This window comes from Danio rerio, chromosome 6 (assembly GCF_049306965.1).
Source record: "Danio rerio strain Tuebingen ecotype United States chromosome 6, GRCz12tu, whole genome shotgun sequence".
Taxonomy (NCBI): Eukaryota; Metazoa; Chordata; class Actinopteri; order Cypriniformes; family Danionidae; genus Danio; species Danio rerio.
The window spans coordinates 50,392,835-50,413,783 of NC_133181.1; the positions used below are offsets into that span (position 1 = coordinate 50,392,835).

General features: G+C 33.7%; 1 protein-coding gene across 50 annotated transcripts in view; it reads right to left on the reverse strand.

Moving 5' to 3' along the window:
• Nucleotides 1–1,974: 1,974 nt before the first annotated feature.
• Nucleotides 1,975–20,949, reverse strand: part of rap1gapb (RAP1 GTPase activating protein b) — a 186,213-nt gene continuing 167,238 nt past the window's right edge. For 16 of the 50 annotated variants that reach the window (XM_073954586.1, XM_073954601.1, XM_073954589.1 and 13 more), the window contains 12 exons: nt 19,320–19,475; nt 19,104–19,175; nt 16,891–16,977; nt 16,665–16,802; nt 15,300–15,431; nt 12,949–13,058; nt 12,376–12,495; nt 9,603–9,732; nt 6,483–6,588; nt 4,955–5,013; nt 4,741–4,793; nt 3,576–4,490 (listed from right to left, as the gene is read on the reverse strand). In XM_073954586.1, coding sequence (XP_073810687.1) covers nt 4,785–4,793; nt 4,955–5,013; nt 6,483–6,588; nt 9,603–9,732; nt 12,376–12,495; nt 12,949–13,058; nt 15,300–15,431; nt 16,665–16,802; nt 16,891–16,977; nt 19,104–19,175; nt 19,320–19,475 — 1,119 coding nt within the window. In that variant the 3' untranslated portion in view covers nt 3,576–4,490; nt 4,741–4,784. Of the gene's footprint in view, nt 4,491–4,740; nt 4,794–4,954; nt 5,014–6,482; nt 6,589–9,602; nt 9,733–12,375; nt 12,496–12,948; nt 13,059–15,299; nt 15,432–16,664; nt 16,803–16,890; nt 16,978–19,103; nt 19,176–19,319; nt 19,476–20,949 lie in introns of all 50 variants that reach the window. The other 34 variants (XM_073954605.1, XM_073954592.1, XM_073954604.1 and 31 more) reach the window with 4 other exon arrangements.

Here is a 20,949-nt window from a genome sequence, read left to right on the forward strand (position 1 = left end):
ATTCCTTAAAATAGGCATCTTAAGCAAATACAATAAATACAAAAGTAGTTAAAGCAGTGGTAAAGTGGCCCCGAATGCCGGCTGAAACATTTTGTTTGTATTTTGCTTGTGGCTTTTGCTTATTTTGTCTTACAACTAAGAATATTTCATCTCGTTTATGGCTGAATTTTGTGAAAAAAACTATTTCAGAAGGCAATTAGATGAATGGGAACACAAACGGAGAGCATTGACTGCAGATGTGTATACACGTCGATGTCACAATAAACCATTTTACACGTCAACACATCCGCCATCTTGGAATAGTCACTCGCAGTAAAAATTATTGTGTTTCCTCAAGATGTGCAAACATTGCACACTATGGCAAATGGCCTCAAACTCAATTCCTGGAGGACTGCAGCTCTGCATAGTTCAGCTCCAACCAGCTCCAACTCACATCTGCTTAATAGTCTGTAGACTATTTAATGTGACGATGCCATTGGCCCATTAACACTTCCTGCTTGTTGTCATACATCTACACAACCATAACAAGAGGCAATTCAATCCTATCTTAACATAATAACAGCTATCATAACATTGTTCATCAATATGTGGACCTTTTTGGATTGCCAGAAGCTATAAAAACAAAACATGTGAAACAGGAAATAGAATAGGACCATTGTTATCGTTTACATCCCTCAAAATGGTCTCTAGTAGTCTTGAACAGCTTGATTATTTGGATCAGCTGTGTTTGCTTAGGACTGGAGCAAAACTGTGCAGAGCTGCAGTCCTCCAGGAATCAAGTTTGAGACCTATACTTTGTTTTTTTAAACTCCCAAAGAATTACAGCTATCACCTCATTATCACAGGCTTTAAACTAACTTTTTAATGTCATGTTAGATCAAGCCTATGTTACATTGTCTTAGCTTAGCATAATCATAGGATTGAGATGTAAATATTCATGCCTCTGATTTTTCATTGACTGTTTTAATATGGCAGTGTATGGCTCATGTATAACAGCCATTGATGAGACATCTATGTTTGTGTATGTATGTATATATATATATATATATATATATATATATATATATATATATATATATATATATATATATGTATGTATGTATGTATGTATGTATGTGTGTATGTGTATATATATATATATATATATATATATATATATATATATATATATATATATATATATATATATATATATATATATATACACATACATACATACATACATACATATATATATATATATATATATATATATATATATATATATATATATATATATATATATATATATATATATATATATATATATATATATATATAGATGTATAGATATGGCACTGAAACCACAGTACTAAAGACCAAAGTATACTTCAGTTTAAACTGTGTACATTCTCAGCCCAATTCTTAAATTACGCATGTGCTGTAAATAGTGTGTGCACTTCTTAGTTTGTCCACAAGGTGTCTAACTGCTAATGAGCGTTTGATTGCCGTTCGCACATGCTACTGTATAAAAATTGAGTATTCTTTGTTTATTGGGCTGTGGATGTAAACAAATTCAAAGTATACTTTGGGCTTAAAGGGACAGTTCACCCAAAAATAAAGATGTGCTGGGTTCATGGCACAAGCCATTGAAATGAATGGGTTTCATAGCGCAGACTGGGACTGCTCGATTAATAGATAAAAAATTGCAATCTGGATTTGACCCTGCACGAACTTAATTCAGCTTTTCTACGATTCAGCCAATTATATTTTCATAGTGAGGAGAGAAGCTTAAAGGCGGTCGCACAAGTCTTCACATTGTTTTACATGCAGTTAAAGTCAGAATTATTAGCCCCCATTTGATTTGTTTATTCTATTTAAAATATTTCCCAAATGATGTTTAATAGAGCAAGGAAATTTTCACAGTATGTCTGATAATATTTTTTTCTTCTGAAAAAAGTCTTATTTGCTTTATTTCGGCTGGAATAAAAGCAGTTTTATTTTACGGTCAAAATGATTAGCCCCTTTAAGCTATAGTTTTTTCTTTGATAGTCTACAGAACAAACCATCGTTGTATAACAAGCTGCCTATTACCCTATCCTGCCTAGTTATCCTAATTACCCTAGTTAAGCCTTTTAATGTCACTTGTACACAAGCTGTATAGAAGTGTCTTGAAAAATATCAAGTCAAATATTATTTACTGTCATCATGGAAAAGATTAAACAAATCAGTTATGAGAAATGAGTTATAAAAACTATTATGTTTAGAAATGTGTTAAAAAAAATCTTTTCTCCGTTGAACAGAAATTGGGGAAAAAAAAAAATAGGGGGCTAATACATTTACATTTACATTTAGTCATTTAGCAGACGCTTTTATCCAAAGCGACTTACAAATGAGGACAAGGAAGCAATTTACTAAGAGCAACAATGAATAAGTACTAAAGGCAAGTTTCAGGTCTGTAAAGTCTAAGAAGGGAAGTATTAGTAGTATTAATATTATTTTTTTTATTTTATTTTTTGTACAGTTAGTGTGATATTCAAAGAGGCAATTGCAGATTAGGAAGTGAAGTGGGGACTAAATAGTTGAGTTTTTAGTCGTTTCTTGAAAGTAGCGAGTGACTCTGCTGTTCTGATGCAGTTAGGGAGTTCATTCCACCAACTGGGCAGATTGAGATTAATAATTTAGGGGGGCGAATAATTCTGACTTTGTATGTTGCTCAGCATCATGGACACCTCCAAATGGTGTTAAATGTGTCACATACAGTATTTATAAGGAATAATTTACCCAAAATGTCACTTCATGGCATTCTTAATGTAATGGCATATTGGTGGCCGCGCGGGAACTACGATTTGCTTGTATGTTTTTTCCTAAACTGACAGCAGCCATGAGCTGCACTCAGCAGTAAAAGTGAAACCAAAAGTGCGCACATCATTTAAATGATCATATCACAATTTAGAGTTATGATTATGACAAGCATTTGATCTGTTTTTTATTTCACAGCGAACACAAAGTGCTGTGCGTGAAAATAAATGTTTAGTGGGTCAGAATCACTACTCTAGCCTATATAATGTTGAACATAATAGATGAGGGAATCTGATAATGACAAATACTTCATTTTATCAGTGAAATAATATGGTCCAATAATGTTATCAAGCATATATCTCAAACATAATTCAATGTTAGAATTATGAATGATGATATTCTGATGGACAAAATAAAGTCTGTTCAAGTCCACCATTCTAGGTCTATATAAAATCTAGCATTTTAACCAACAGACCTATACACAAGCCTGATATTATTATTGTTGTTTTACCATATGTTTGAGAGTAACAATAATAACAGCCTACTCATATTAACCTTTATTTTAAATCTACAGAATCATGATCTTGATTTTAAGCAAAAAAAAAAATTGTGATTTTCATTTTAGCCAGGATCGTGCAGCCCTATCGCAGACCTTTCTGCATATGGTTCCACATATGTTGTTTTGCTGTTTAAAATGCTGCTGGCCAATCAACTAAGCACATTTCATTTTTGGATGAACTATTTCTTTAAGTAAAAAAACGAACACATCGATTAAACAGTCTGAAATAGAAACATTTCATTAAAAAAAAAAAAAAACTGCATAAAACGTGCATTTGTGTTTGAAAAGGAAATAAAACGTCCAACATTTGTTCTATTGAGTATATTCTGACCTAGTGTTTTTAGTCCAGGTTTACATTCATATTGCTCGCTCGCCACAAAAGCAAAACAGACTTGAGAGACTCTGACCCTTAATATCTAGTTTTAAAACATGACACTACAAACATGAAGCGACTACATTAGTGTACACACACACACACACACACACACACATGTCAGTTTAACCAAGAGCAGCCGTGGCCATACAAAATATGTTGATCGGCATTAAACGTAATAAATAATATTACAAAAGTATACAGCATCTCATACCGGAATGATACGTTTTGTCATAAATGATAATAATGCCTATGTTTAGTTTACGAGACGTGATCTGAAAAAGGCCTGGATTTGTAACATCAGAACTACACCGAAGAACGACATTTAACATTTACCGAAATTCAACACCATTACTGACACAAAACGAATCAGAATCACACACAAAGATGTGCATTACGGTGTATTTTAAGCATGATTGTTTAAGGTTGAACCTCGGTTGTCATTCTGAAAGCCCCGCTCCACCAGTGAGCCTCAATAAATAAATAAATATGACAAAGAAAGACCCACACAACGAGGGCCACCATTATGAGAACGAAAGAAAGATGGCTCAGAATAGGCCTTAAGATCATGCGTGGTTGTTTCCCAGCTGCCAGCTCTTGTTCCTTAGCTCTGGCCAGGCAGGTTTGCCGTTTCTCTTGATGACAGAAGATTAAGTGGTTGTTGTCCCGCTCATATTCTGTTCTCCGCAGGACTGAAGCTAGCGCCTCCATCTCCTTCACATCCGTTTCTGCTGTGAGCACGAGCAGTGTCCGCTGCGGAGGCTGCTTATGAAAATGCTAAGAACGACACACGTTCATAATGATTAGTGATATGAAATGTGAACAGATGCACAGAATTATGAAAACAATCTCTCTTGAGAAATTCTGTAAAAAATGAACATTGTAAATTATTATTACTATTTAACATTAACATTGTTGAGAAAAACAAAACAATAATAGTAAGAATTATACATATCAAAGCAAATCCCCACTAAATGGTAGTAAATATAAATAAATCATGAAAATATTATTAAACCTAATTAATAACCTGCTGATGGACATCCATGAAGTCATTTACGGCCTACAGGACAGCTAGCAGTTCTGGAGGACAAACACAAATTGTGTGTGGAATATATTAATGTTTTTCATTCTTGTCAGAATCCTCATAACTTTAGTCAATGCTAATAATTATAATTTAATCATTTTTCAACCTCTGACACTTCATACGACACGTCATATGGGAATTTGAGCACGTTTCTTACCGAGTGTTGTCTCTCTGTTTTTGGACGTAGAGGTTCAGACTGCTGTCGAAAGGGACCTGCTGTGAAACAGACGAACACAAACTTTATAATAAGATAATAAGAATAAATATGGTCATACATTAATACAGCCTTTATAGGTATTTTTTCCTTAGCTGGAACTAAAACTATTAAAGAGCATTTCTGTAAAAAAAAAAAAAAAAAAAGAACTAAATAAATAAATGATAATAATAATAAAATAAAATCAAAACTTAAAATTAAAATTAAATATAAAATAAATAAATCCAAAAAAATTATATATAATAAAATGTAAAAAGTAATAAATAAAATAAAAATATAATAAAGTAATAAATTAAACAAAAAATGTATTAAAAATAAAAATTAAATTGAAAATAAAATATATGAATAAATAAAAGACAAGAATTTTTTTTTATCTCAAATATTATAAAAAGTAATAAATAAAAAAATTTAATAAAACAAAACATGAAACAAAATAAATGAAAATAAAAAATAAAATAAAAAAATAAAGTAATAAAAAATATTTTAAATAAAATTAAATAAAAAATAAAACTAAATAAAATTAAATTAAGTTCAAATTCAAATATATGAAATATGAAATAATAAAAAATAAGTAATAAATAAAACAATTAAATGAAAAAATATAAAATACATTTTAAAATGTGATAAAAAATTATTAAATATAAAATAAATAAAGTAATTAATAAAATAAATTCAAATTAAATTACAATAAAATAAAGTAATAAAATAAAACTAAATTAAATTTAAAATACAAATTAAATAAATACATTAAGTTAAAATAGAAAGGTAAAATAATATAAAATTAAATTATTAGTAAAAAATGAAATAACTTTTACAAATTAAATAAAAAATAACATTTAATTAAATATAACATAAATGAGAAAAATGAAAATGAATAAAATTTATGCAAATTAAATAAAACAATATTAAATATAAAATGCTAAAAAATAAAGTCATAAATAAAATTCAATGAATTCAAATTAAATTTAAATAAAATTAAATTTAAATAAAAAAAGTTGTTTAAGTTGTGGTACCTAAAATGAAAAATTACTAAAACACTTAAAAATGTAAAAGAATTCAGAATATCAATCAAACATGTAAAATTATACAAATAATACAATAATAGCACCTGCCTCTTGCATGAATCAGTTCATCAAAATTACTCAAATTCAAAATAAAAACTGATAAAATATATATAAATACGCACTAATTCCAAATAGGTGTCACTGGTGTCTGTCTGTGGTATACTCATTAGATTCTTCTTTTTTTTAGCTACTAAAACCTGCAAGCACCATCATCTGCATCTACACCTTTTGCCACTTGAGCAAATCAAACACTTGAGCTTATCACAGTCTACTATTCACGCTACTGTATGTAGCATTTATAAACACTTAAATCCAGTAGCTGTTTCTGCACACAAACTTCAGCATACATCTTATCATTGTGTAATCACAAATATTTGCTTGGGAGATGAATGTCTGTTGGATCTCACCATGTGGACTGCTCTGACTGGAGCTAGCAGAAGCGTCCTCCAACCACACAGAGCTGTATGGAAATGAATCTCGTTTGTGAGGTGTACCGGCTGAAGACAGACTCTCCTGAATGCCAGAAAAAATACAAAAAAAACATATGCAAACAGCTCAAGCAGTCAGTCCTGCCAAACCATATTTCTGTTCGGGCAATTACATGCAAATACCAAAATGCATTTGACTGCAGATATATTCAGATATTTAAATGCAGATGGTCTTGTTTGCCGTTAGGAGTTCTACCTACTGAAACAATTGCTTTACATATAGCATGAGGTATGTAGGTAGCACTTTCTTTTATAGTGCTGTTTCGTATTTACATATTAAGTATCTATTACATGGTCCCACATTATATTCAGTGGCCTTATGTACTTGCATTTAAAGGTGCCATAGAATGAAAACCTGTATATACCTAGGCAGAGCTGAATAATAAGAGTTCAGTATGTGGAAGTAACATACAGTGAGCCACAAACACCATTGCTTCCTTGTTCGCATGTAAATCCAATGAGTGTATAATCCCGGTGAAAAACAGGCCCTGATGATCCACAGAGGATCATGAACATGCACACCCAAGGGTGCATATCATTTGCCATATTTCCTATTGAACCTGCGGTCTGTGTGGGTCCTAATACCATATATAGGTATGGAGACTCTATACTGCTCAGTGAGCGCCGTCTTTCGGATGAGATGTTAAACCGAGGTCCTGACTCTCTGTGGTCCTTAAAAATTCCAGGATGTTCGAATAGGAGTAGGTTTAACTCCGGCAGCGTTGCAGTTTTGCCCACTGGCCTCTGTCCATCATGGCCTCCTAACCATCCCCATATCATAATTGGCTTCATCACTCTCCTTTCCAACGATCAGCTGGTGTGTGGTGTGCGGTCTGGCGCAAAATGGCTGCCGTCGCATCATCCAGGTGGATGCTGCACACTGGTAATGGATAAGGAGATTCCCCCTATGTGTGAAGCACTTTGAGTGCCCAGAAAAGCGCTATTTAAATGTAAGGAATTATTATTATTATTACATTTATTTAATTTTATTTCCTTTTTTTTAAATTAAATTATTTATTTTATTTATTTATTTTAAATGATTTTATATTTTATTTTCATTTTTTTATTTTAATGTTATTTTATTTTAATGTTATTTTTAATTTATTAGATTTTTAATTTAATTAAATTTAATTTTTGTATTTAATTTATTTTATTGTTAATTTAATTTTATTTTTTTCATTAAATTTTATTTTATTTTATTATTTATTTTATTTTACAGAAATGTTCCAAATGGTTTTAGTTCCAGGTAAGGAAAACAATACCTGAAGGCTGTATTAATGTATGACCAAAGTAACTCCTTGAAACTGGAACTATTTTTTGTTAGTTTAATGTGTATATTAAGAAATAAACATACTGCAAAGTCCAATTGTTCAACAAAAAAGTGGCTAATAAATAGAGATGGTCTCTTAAAGGAGTCAAATTCAAATCTTTCGCCTCCTTCTGATTCATATAATTCATCTAATTTACGTAAACTAAGCATTCTAAAGTATGGCTGTATTTTACAAGCAAGGATTGTGACACACCAATATGCAGCAGATGCTTTACAAAAGTTGCGTGTAAGGGGGAGAAACACGTCGATCTTATGAAATGTGAGGGCTCATGGAATCATCTTAAAGGTGAGGAATGGACTGTCTTTGACAGCTTGTGACATCATCTGGCATTTTCAATGAGTATGTTTACATGAACACCAATACTCTGATCAAGAGTCTACCATGTAAACAGTGAGTTTTGATTATCTTAAAGGACCACAGACACAAACTGCAGAGGAAACATTTAAAGTGTGGTGACACAATGACGTTGATGAATCTAAGTGCTATAACATTTAACTGGAAATCATGAGTGTAACAATCAAAAAACAACTCATGTAAACACCTGCATCATATTATTGTCTTATTCAGATTAAGGCAAATCATTAGATCACTGATTTCCATGTAAAAGTAGTCACAAGCCCCAAACCCAGAAAAAAAGTGCTCCCTGATCTTGAGGAGAGCCTTTCCACAGGTTAGTAGTAAACTAATGTAATGTTATTAGCATAATGCAAATCTTGCATTCATGCTAACAAACATATAATCAAAAGAAATATATTAATGCAACTTAAATATCTAATATATGAATGGATGTGTAACACAAAAAGCGATCGCTCTCCAGAGATCGCTGGACTACACTTCCGCATTTCCCAGGACTACATATTCATACATGCACTTTTCCCAGACACGCACGCCTGCTCATTCATCTAACTTGATTGCACTCACCAGCTGAACCCTGTCAGAAACTGAATGCACACCATTTATAAGCCACTCTTGCACCCTTCCAGTTTACCGAGTCTTGTTAACTTATTGTGACATTACAAGGCATTCCCTGTCTTGTTTCTCCGTGTCAGACCTTAGCCTTGTATTCCTTGTTCTCTTGTTTAGCCTGCCTTGTGACCTGTTGCCTGATTTACGACTACGACTACGATTTTAGATTTGCCTGCACATACCTTTCTACCTGATTTGATCATTGCTTGCCTGACGCTGAATAAACCTGCATATTGGATCTTACCTCAGTTGTATCTGTCACTCTCTCCCCGGTCGTTACAGGATGTTTACTTTAAACTTATTATAAATACATATTTATATTGTTCAATTATAATAATTAAAATATGTATTTTTTGTAAAAATAATTTTGTGGCTAAAAAGTATAGGTTCAGGAACCATTTTGGCACCGGTACCGTTTTAAAAGTATCAATTTAGCACCGGTCTCGAAATAACCCCAAACGATACCCAACCCCAATTATATTGGGGCCCATTCTTAGGGTTGGAAATTGACATGTAAAGTCATTTCAGGATAATTTTTGCACTTACCACGTCCCTTTTTATTTAGATATCAGAGAACAATTTAACATATTGTATCAATGATTCTATGGCACCTTTATTTGAGGTACTTGATACAATGCACAGATATCATGTAACCCAGTATATTGTCATGGATGTACACACACTGTAAAATAAAGTGTGAGCATAATGTATTGTTGAAAGTGGTGTGTGTTTGTGTCCTCACCAGTCCTGTGTCGTAGTCCTCTGTCGCTTCATGATCCTCCACTACACTGGTAAAGCTGCTGGCATTGGACGAGGAGCGAGACAAATCCTGAGACTCGGGGATAGATGGAGCTCGACAGCACAGGGCCGAACTACAAACACACACACACACACACACACACACACACACACACACACACACACACACACACACACAGATCAGAAGGTCAGATAAACATGAGATACTAACCATTATTTATGCTATTTTAAATCCACATCAGCACTTTTTTCTCTGATATAGTTAAAGGTTTACGTTGCTGCTGTACCATGGTTGCAACAGGCACAAGCAGCACCCAAAATTAGTCCCTAGTTAGATAACAGTTGTAGATGAAATTTTTTTTTTTCCCAAACTTAGATGCTTATGAAATTTAGCGTTTCTACTGTATCTGAAGATGTGGTTTCAGGGTGCTAGCATGAGATATATGACATACTTTTGTTAATTTCTTTGTCTTGTGTTGAAAAGTACAGCATGTCCGTAATGTAACCTTGAATAATTAATATGAGCGGTAGAAAACCCTCCCTTCCTTGTCACACACTGCAGAAACCTGTGCTTCTGTATGACTGTCTGACCCTCTTGCAAGAGAATAAAATCATCTTTAATTATAATTGAACATGTTTGACACAGCGCTGCATAATATTATTGGCCCTGCTGCAGTAATGGCACGGCACCAAAGTTCCTTGATTATTACTCGGGAATGAGATTATAGTTCCTAGACATAATGGCCTGTAAAATAGCAACTTTTCATTTTATGTCGTTCCTAGTAGACAATGCAGCCATACAACAGTCAAGCTTTACATAGGAAAATTACCAAAACTCTTTTTAATTTCCTTCAAGCAAGATGCTAATGATCTAATTCAATTCAATGATTTATGCTAAGCTAAGCTAAAAGCGCTTATGCCAGAAATCAGCTAAATGGATTTAAAAATGCTAAAACTCAAATGTTTAACTCTATTAACTCAAAGTCTATTTTAATGGTACGGCAGCAGAGTTCCTTAATGAGAGTGTAGTTTCAAGCTATATCGGCCTGGAAAATAGCAACTTTTCATTTTCCGTCATTCTTAGTAGACAATGCAACCATAGCAGAGTGAAGCTTTAAAGAGGAAAATTACCAAAACTCTTGTAAAAGATGATTAAGCGAGATGCTAATGGTCGAATTCAATGATTTATGCTAAGCTAAGCTAAAAGTGATTATGCCACAAGTCAGCTGAATGGATTCAAAAATGCTAAAACTCAAATGTTTTACTTTAATAACTCTAAGCCTATTTTCATGGTTTGACAGCAGAGTTCCTTGATTATTAAGGCAAAATGAGAGTATAGTTTGTAGCAATATCATAGCCATATTGGTGAAGTTTTTTAGCCACTGTTGCCACTAGCTTGCACGGTTCGGGATCTGTAGAGCTGCGCATCGATGGATTTGCTCTTTAGTGTTTGGACTCTCAGTAGTGATTATTAAATCACACTGAATTGAGCTAAACTGAACTGAACTTAAACACTGAAAACTGAACTACCCTGTTCCACTTTAATCTTGTATGTGAAGCTGCTTTGACACAATCTACATTGCAAAAGCGCTATACAAATAAAGATTAATTAAATTTGAATTTAATTGAATATGAGCCTGGAAAATAGCAACTTTTCATTTTCCGTTGTTCTTAGTAGACAATGCAACCATAGAAGAGTGAAGCTTTACATGGGAAAATTACCAAAACTCTTTTTTTTAAATCTTAAGCAGGGGTGTCAAACTCAATTCCTGAAGGGCCGAAGCCCTGCACAGTTTAGTTCCAACACTGCTCCAACACACTTGACTGTAGGTTTCAAACAAGCCTGAAGGACTCAATTAGTTTGATCAGGTGTGTTTAAATAGGGTTGGAACTAAACTGTGCTGAGCTGCAGCCCTTTTGGAACTGAGTTTTACACCTGTGGTTTAAGCGAAAGACTTATGGTCTAAGTCAATTCAGTGATTTATGCTAAGCTAAAAGTGATTATGGCAGAAATCAGCTGAATGTAATAAAAATGCTCAATCAAAAAACTCAAATGTTTAACTCTTAAAAAAACTATTTTTTTAAAGTGAAGAGCACAAAAACTCCAGCAAACTGCCACCATCAGACTTATAACAGAAACCAGCTGCTTCATCCGTGTGGTTGAAAGGTGTTGCTTGGGCTGTATTTTGCTATTGCATAATATTATGATTAGTGATTATTACTTCAAAGTTGTTGTGCAACTAATGACTCACTGAACAACTAGTAAAGGTCTAATAATCGTTTGAGCTCAAACACAATAAATGAATATCTGTTATTTGCAGTTAGGAGTGGTTTTGTGCCAAGCATAATAAAGAGTAAACAAGGAGCGGTTCATGAGTAACTGCAATTGTTCCCTTTGAATAAGCGCCATAACCTCAGGTCGGTCTATTTACATACTGCATATGAACATGAAACTCAAATATGAGGATATTTAGTTACAGGTATTGATGACAAATAAAAAAATTAAATTAAAAAAAAGCATTAAAAACAAAGCATTACTAGTGTAAAGCTAGTATAAGGTATTGCATTTGCTGTTTGAGATCAGTGTGATTCTTTTTAGTATTTGTAACTTTTAAAAACATAAAAAACTACTTATTATATGTATATACAGTGCATGTAAAGATCAGATTATAAATTTTGTGGTTAAAACTGGATCCTGCATTAGTGTGCGACTGCTTGCAAACAGAAGTCAGTGTTTTTAGTAATGCTCTGCTCACCCGATCTTAGTGGTTGCCATCTCAGGTGAGCTCTGATTGGACGAGTTGTCTAGCCGAAATTCCTGAGCGATGTGTCCACCATCAGATGACCTCTGTGGACTCGGGGACACCTCTCGACTACTGAAACGATGAACTCTTCTTAATTACTTCTTACAGTACATGATGTTTTAACTTTTGAATGAACTTGTTACTATGACATTGAATGGACAGAACACTTTCTGATCTCACAACACACCCTTTGTTATATTTTTGTGTTTTTGTCATAACAAGACAACAAAACAACTTTATACATTTTAATAATACCACAGTGCCTTATTTTAAATTCACATTTTCAAATAATAAGCATGAATTTTAAGAAGACAAAATGTAATTAGAAACACAGTACAAGTTAATAATAATAATGATGAAAAGCATTATAATAATAAAGTATAATAAATGAATATAAGTGTTTTCAAGCCATTGTTTGTATAAAATGAATCATTACATATTTTTAAATACTGTATTAAACCATGTTGTTCTGAATCTTCTCATAACATGGCTTTCCCCAATACTCAAACTTCTTTAATTTTGTACCTTCTCTCCTGAACCTCTTGTATGTTCTCAATCCCAATGGCGCTGCTCCTCCTGGAACTGAACGGACCGGATTTCTTACGTGTTGGACTTTTTCCAGGAATAATCAGGGACTGTGAAGAAATCAAAAATAAAACAGAGCTTGATTCAGATTACGTATTCATTTATCATTCACTACATTTTTTATTTCCATGCAAGCACTTCACCTCAAGTTCCGTAAGGAGCCTCTGAATAACACAAGAACAACTTTTTAGTGTTCTTATATTGTAAAAACAGAGAGAAGGAGACAGGCCTTTCAGTATCATCAGAGTTGTTGATTAACTGATTTATTATTTCTTTATTATTCCTACATTCGTCATTTCTGTAATTATTCTCTATTGTAAATGCAGATCAGATATGTGCATTTAACCTTGAAGTGGAAACAGCCCAGATCAGGGGTCTCAAACTCAAATTGGCAGGGGGCCATTTCAGTCTCTGACAATTCACAAGAGAACTGTTTTAATATTCAGACACATGAAAAACTGCGTCACCCCACACAAGTCATTTACTATACAATAACCACATCAAATATCAAAAAGAAAATGGAATTTGGTGCCGGTTTATTAGGAAGTGATAATTTTATTCTTATTGACTCATCGGATGGAAACGCTGCTTCATTTGCAAATGTTTTATGTGGTATTGCAGTTTTGCGCATAAGTCTAATTAACATCTTTGGATGGAAACATGAGAGCTGATCATGCAATGTACAGTGGTTATGGAAAGTATTCATAGAGCTTCACTTTTTCCACATTTTTTTAAGTTATAGCCTTATTCCAAAATGGATTAAATTAATTGATTTCCTCAACATTCTACACACAATACCCAATAATGACAATGTGAAAAAAAAGAGTTTTTGAAATTGCTGCAAAATTATTACAAATAAAAAAGCTGAAAAGTGCATTTGACAGTGCATGTCAAAGCACAAACCAAGCATGAAGACAAAGGAATTGTCTGCAGACCTCCGAGACCGGATTGTCTTTAGGCACAAGGCTGGGGAAGGTTACAGAAAAACTTCTGCTGCTCTGAAAGTTCCAATGAGCACAGTGGCCTCCGTCATCTGTAAGTGGAAGATGTTTGGAACTACCAGGACTCTTCCTAGAGCTGACCGGCAATCTAATCTGAGGGATCGGGGGAGAAGGGCCTTAGTCAGGAAGGATCATTAACCCATCGCTCACTCTGTCTGAGCTCTAGCGTTCTTCTGTGGAGAGAGGAGAACCTTACAGAAGGACAACCATCTGTGCAGCAATCCACCAATCAGGTCTGTATGGTAGAGTGGCCAGATAGAAGTCACTCCCTGCCTGAAATTAGCCAAAGATTTTCCTTGGAAAGATGAGTGCAGCAATGTACAGAGACAACCTAAATGAATCCTGCTTCAGAGTGTTCTTGACCTCAGACTGGGGCGACGGTTCAGCCAAAATATCCCATTAAACATCTCTGGAGATATCTGAAAATGACTGTACATCGTTACTTCCCATCCAACCTGATAGAGCTTGAGAGACATCATTTTCAAAAAGACTTGAGGCTGTAAAAGGTGCATCAACAAAGTATTTAGCAAAGGCTGTGAATACATATGTACGTGATTTTTCAGGTTTTTTATTTTTAATAAATTTGCAACAATTTCAAAAACTCTTTTTTCACATTGCCATTCTGGGGTATTGTGTGTAGAATTTTGAGAAAACAAAGGAATTGAACCCATTTTGGAATAAGGCTGTACCATTAAAACATGTAGAAAAAAAGAAGCACACTATGAATTCTTTCCAGATGCACTGTACATTATGAAAACAGAAGTGTTTTATGACTTTGAATAGATGTAAACCTACTATAAGATACTTTTCACTATAAGAACGCTCTCAGGAACCTTTAAAACTGCATAAAAGGAGCACAGTTGTTGCAAATCCTCTCACACTAATGGCTAATGGACTGTTATGTCAACCTGTCATCACGAGAGGCTCTCATTTATTGCCCTTGTTTTCCTAGCAATGGAGAAGAGACTGTGACTTGTGGAGAGCCCCATCTGTTCCACCGACCTCCATCTAGACGGATCAAGAGATCTGATAACACATCGGCTTTTTTCTTTTTTAATGGTAAAATGATGGAGATCAGAACTGGCAGGAGAAGGCCTGGTCTACCATCAGCACAGATGTGGCATGAAGACACGAGCATCAGAGGTCAAATCCACTCCACACAAGCCAGCTGTGACACAGCCGGGTGTTTAGGGGCATTTCGTGACAGCCTGCATTTATTTTTTTAATAAAGTTGTTGTGTCTTTAACAACTTTAAAGTGTCTTGACATTGAGAAGAGTGTTCATACTCACAATGCCAGGTGTTTTGGGGGTTTCTGGAGGATTGTGGGTAAAGCTTCCACTGTGGCTTGTGGAGACAGTGTGTGGTTTCTTGTTACTGAGGCCCATAGCATCCATAGACTGACTTCTGTTGCGGATTACTCGCTGGAAAGAGGAAAATACACAAGACGTGTGCATCACTGCAATGAAACACTAGAGGGCACTACAACTGCTTCAACGAGAAATAGGAGCGTTGGAAACGGTGAAGGACAAGGAGACATGACATTATGCAAGTTTTAAAATGCAAACATTGCCAAAATGTCGGTGTACAAACTCTTAGATAAAGACTGTTAGCTACGTGCCTGATTTCACCTTTCATTAAAACAGTAGCACAATGTAGTTTGAGAGATATAATAATGCTTGTTTTAAATTAACAGTACACAATTTTGTGATTTCAATTAACTTTCATTAAATTAATTACATTTAGCAGCAAATACATGTTATGTTATAAAAAAAAATTTTTATTTAAATTGTATGCTGTTTTTAGACCACTTTAAAAAATGCTTAGTTTCTCTGGATAAACTGGTTTTAGATTTTCTAGGTAGGGGTTTAAAGTAAAACGTAAACATATAAATAAATAAATAATATTTATAAATACATAAATAAATAAAAAAAAAAATAAAATAAAAAATAAATATAAATAAGTACAAATAAAATATAAATACATAAAAATAAACAAACAAATATTTATAATACACACACACACACATATATATTTATACATATATATTTATTTATATATATATATATATATATATATATATATATATATATATATATATATACAATAAATACATATAAATAAAATTATATATATATATATATATATATATATATATATATATATATATATATATATATATATTATTTTTTCTTAGTAATAAAAAAAATAATCAGTTAATCAAACACATAATTTAGTGAAAATGCTCAAATCATAAAAAGCTCAAAATCACAATGTTGTCGTTAAATTTGGAAAGAAATTATCATTAGTAGTTAAATAAAATACTATAAAATAACTATAAATCATATGTTTAGTGAAACTAAGAATTAAAATTCCCTCTTAATCTTTTAATCCTTTTTTCTCTAGTGATTTAGCTGTATATCAGTGTATACTCAAAGTATTTCCCACTTCTTTTTACGTCTAATCAAAGAACAAAAAAGAAACTTCACTGAGAGTATATCCAGACTCTTTTATGTTACAGACATGAGCAATAGTTTGCAGGCTGTAATTCCCTTAATGTCCGCTGGTGATAATCACTAATAACAGGTTTCTGAATTCTACACACACTCTTTTTAATTCACGTTAGCAAATGCCATCTCATTATAAGTGTACTCTACCTTGAAAGACTCGAAGAATCCTCCTCCTCCTCCTCCATTCTCCAGCTTGTCGTCGTCTCCACCTAAACCCATCATGGACTGGCTGTTCATATGCAGCTCCTCATATAAAGTCTCCAGCAGAGCCGAACGCGTTCTTTCCTGAACAACAATAAAGCATCTGAATGCAGCACACATGCTGAAGCTCCTATACACACAACACACACACACACATCTATGGGCTTCTTACCTCAAGCTTGGCAAACTTCTCTGCTTTATAACAGGAATATTCAGCATTGATCAGTTTGGTCAAGAGGAATTCATGAAATTCTGAACTCTGAAAAACACAATGAGGGCAAATCAGAAGAATACAAAGAACAGGTAGACTCAATTTCATTTGATGCAGCAGTTAATTATATGCCAATTCTGCAATCTGCTACTATTTGTTGGTTGACAAATTCATATTCAAATACTCAAATTCAGCCACAGCCATATCACCCTGCAGCCCAAGACCAGTTACTCACTGAAGCTAAGCAGGGCTGAGCCTGGTCAGTACCTGGATGGGAGACCACATGAGAAAACTAGCTTGCAGTTGGAAGTGTTGTTAGTGAGGCCAGCAGGGGGCGCTCAACCTGCAGTCTGTGTGAGTCCTAATGCAGCAGTAAAAGTGAAGGAGACACTACACTGTAAGTGTGCGCCTTTCCAGTGAGACATTTAACTGAGGTCCTGACTCTCTGTGGTCATTTAAAAAATCCAATGGCACTTCTCGTAAAGAGTAGGGGTGTAACCCCGGTGCCCTGGCCAAATTCCCTCCATTGGCCATTACCGATCATGGCCTCCCAATCATCCACATCCACTGAATTGGCTCTATCACTGTCTCTCCACCAATAACTGGTGTGTGGTGAGTGCACTGGCACTGTCGTCCTGTGGCTGCCGTCGCATCATCCTAGTGGATGCTGCACACTGGTGGTGGTGTGGAGAAACCCCCCTTATGATTGTGAAGCGCTTTGGGTGTATGGCCATACATGACAAATGCATTATATAAATACACACATTACATCATTACATATATCATACATACTGTAATTGCATGTGCAATTTTTATATCATCCTTTTATTCATATTTTATCACCTGTAAATATGGTTTAAAAGTGATTATATATAAATATATATATATATATATATATATATATATATATATATATATATATATATATATATATATATATATATATATATATATATATATATATATATATATATATAGTTTAATTGATGTCAAGCAGGCAAAAAATGCACACATTGACACTGATATCAAATGAAAGAAACATGACAATGCTCTTAACAAGTACTTGTCACACACAACTAGTTTCGCTTTTGCTTGAATACATTTCTGTTTATTTTATACTGTTTTTCATAGCTATTTCTGTTCTGAAAACTATTGAATTTAAATCATTTGTTGTGGAGTAATGGGCACGAAAATGCATGTTTATAACAATTATAAATGTTCATTTCATTTATTTTTACTGGTAGCCTATTTTATAGATTTCTGAACACAGTTGTAAAATATTTTAGATAATTATAATATATAATGTGGGCGTCATGATAGCGCAGTGGGTAGCACAATCGCCTCACAGCAAGAAAGTCGTTGGTTTGAGCCTCGGCTGGGTCAGTTGGCATTTCTGTGTGGAGTCTAAAGACATGGGATATAGGTGAATTGAATAAGCTAAATTGGCCGTAGTGTATGTGTGTGAATGCGAAAGTGTATGGGTGTTTTCCAGTGTTGTGTTATGACTGAAAGGGCATCTGCTGTGTAAATCATATGCTGGATAAGTTGAGGATTCATTACACTGTGGCGACCCTTGATTAATAAAGGGACTAAGCTGAAAAGAAAATTAAAGAATTAATGAATATACAACGTATACACCAATGTGACGCCAAATGTCTTTAAAATAGGGTAAAATAAAATATATTTGCAGTAGAATTTTTAAATACTGCTTATTTTATTGATTATATCATTAATATAACTATAATCTAACTAAGTAACTTCTATATTTAATCATGTTGCTCATTATCATTTTACATTTAATATTTAATTTTTTAGCCAAATTTTCTGTAAAAATTTTTACCCTAAAATCTAGCTAAAGCAATTAAAAGTTATTTAAATATGATGAATTTTAACTAATTATTTTATTTTAGTAATATTTCAATACATTAAAACTGATCTATGAATACAGCATGGGTTGAAAAAGTATTGATCTGAATGCATAATTATTAAGATGAAACACTTATATAGGCATCAGTGGGGGAATGACACACAGAACGATGTATTGAACTTCAATGCATCATTCAATCAACTCAGTTTCAATCAGAGTGATTTCACTTTCAATTCTGCAGAAATACAGAGCAATGATGTCATGCGGAGCTGGTCAAATGACATGAAAGCAGAGTGAAAATAGGCACCTTTTTAAAGACAGCTGGATCTGGCAGAGCTGGACCAAAAAAAGGCACATCGTCTCTTGCTGTTACAGACACCTACGATAACACAAAACACATTATGACAGATTCCAGGAAAGCATATCTGTAGGTAACCCTGCATATATTATATTGGCAAAATAAAGCATTCTTATGACTAAGATGCAAGACTTTAGTGTGCATGAATAAAACAGGATTAATTACCTTATAGAGGACGTTCTCAGTGCAGGCGTTCTCCACCTGCACCACCACATAAGCATGAAGAAAGTTGGATGCAATCATATCAGGTACAAACGGTGTGTTTTCTTCTTGAAACACAATGGCCACAATGTCATTTCCTATATGCCTCTTCCTCTGGAGCTGAAATCAAGTCAGAGCAAGAAAACAAAAGTAAGAAGAGGAAGCTGCCCGTAAGGTCTGTGCAACCCAACAGATTCACTTCTTTGAGCAGACCAGCCAGAACCGAAACCTAAACTTAAAAGTAAATTGACCATGCTCTTTGAAAATTTATGATCAAAAAGGAATCAGCACTTTTATACCTCTTTAATTTTAAAGATGCCCTATAAAGAAAACCTGGATATACCTATATAGGCATAGTCGAATAATAAGTTTGGTACATGGATATGGTCATACCGTGAGCCTCAAACAGCATTGTTTCCTTGTTTTTATTTAAATTATGCCAGTGTAAAACCCTGGTGAAAACAGGCCAATCTAACCACAATGAAGACTGTTGCATTGCTCACAGGGCACAATTTTCCTACCTAATTTTTTAAAAACGTCAAATTTTAAAAAACGTACCATCGTACCATGTATGTGGGACTCTTATTTTGAAAACAAGAGACACAAAAAAGTCTAAGCCAGTCGTACAAGTTTGTTTTCTGCATGCATTACTAAGCACAACTATGTAGAGCTCATCAGAATGCAAAATGCTGGATATACAGATTAAAAATGTGTACAGCGCCACTCTGAAGAGGCATAAGGTGTTTTTTTTTTCAACTTTTTTAGTTTATTGTGGTTACTGGGAAGTTTGCTGGATATGGCGCCTTTATTTTATACCATTCTCATGCCTAATGTTGCCATATAGTTTTTGTTATAATTATGTGTGTTAAATTACATTTAAAGAAATTAGCTATTATTTTTTTTATCTTACAACAATTTACCCATGTTTTTCCATATTTTTGTAAACTAATAAAAAACTATTTAAATAAAAAAAATTAAACATAAAGAAAATTTAAATTTAATTTAATTACAGCTGGCTACGCTAAAATAAACATTGGTTATTAGTGTTAGTAAGCAATAACATTTGCTCAGGCCATACACCATAAATGGGGAATCGGTCAAGAAAAAAAAAAAAAAAACAATAGATACAGAATGAAATAATTAAAAAAATGTTAACCTGTTGAGTTTTTATTTAATTTTGTGGTCAAATACGACTTGGTCTGCCCTTGCTATGTTTTGTGAGATTTTCCCCAAAAGTACAATATTGGATCCTAATATTATACAGTACGCACACCGCCAGCCCATTTGTGTTTTATTACACCAATTATGTCTAAGCCTCGAATTTAAGAACAATAATTAAATTTATACTTGATTTAACATCGCAACAAAGAGTATTAGCATTCAGCAGGGTGTCAGATTTATCTCCAATAAAGCTTCAAAGGTTTATCCGATTAGCTTTCCTCAGTGCGTTCGCTCGTCTTCACAGCTTGCTCATAAATACGTATTAGAGAGCACTGTCAAAACAGAAAACTAGTTCATAGACATTCGCCAGTTCAAAAGAAAACTGCTTGTCTCCCTCATCAAAGTGTTCAGGAAATTCATCAGACATGCTGAA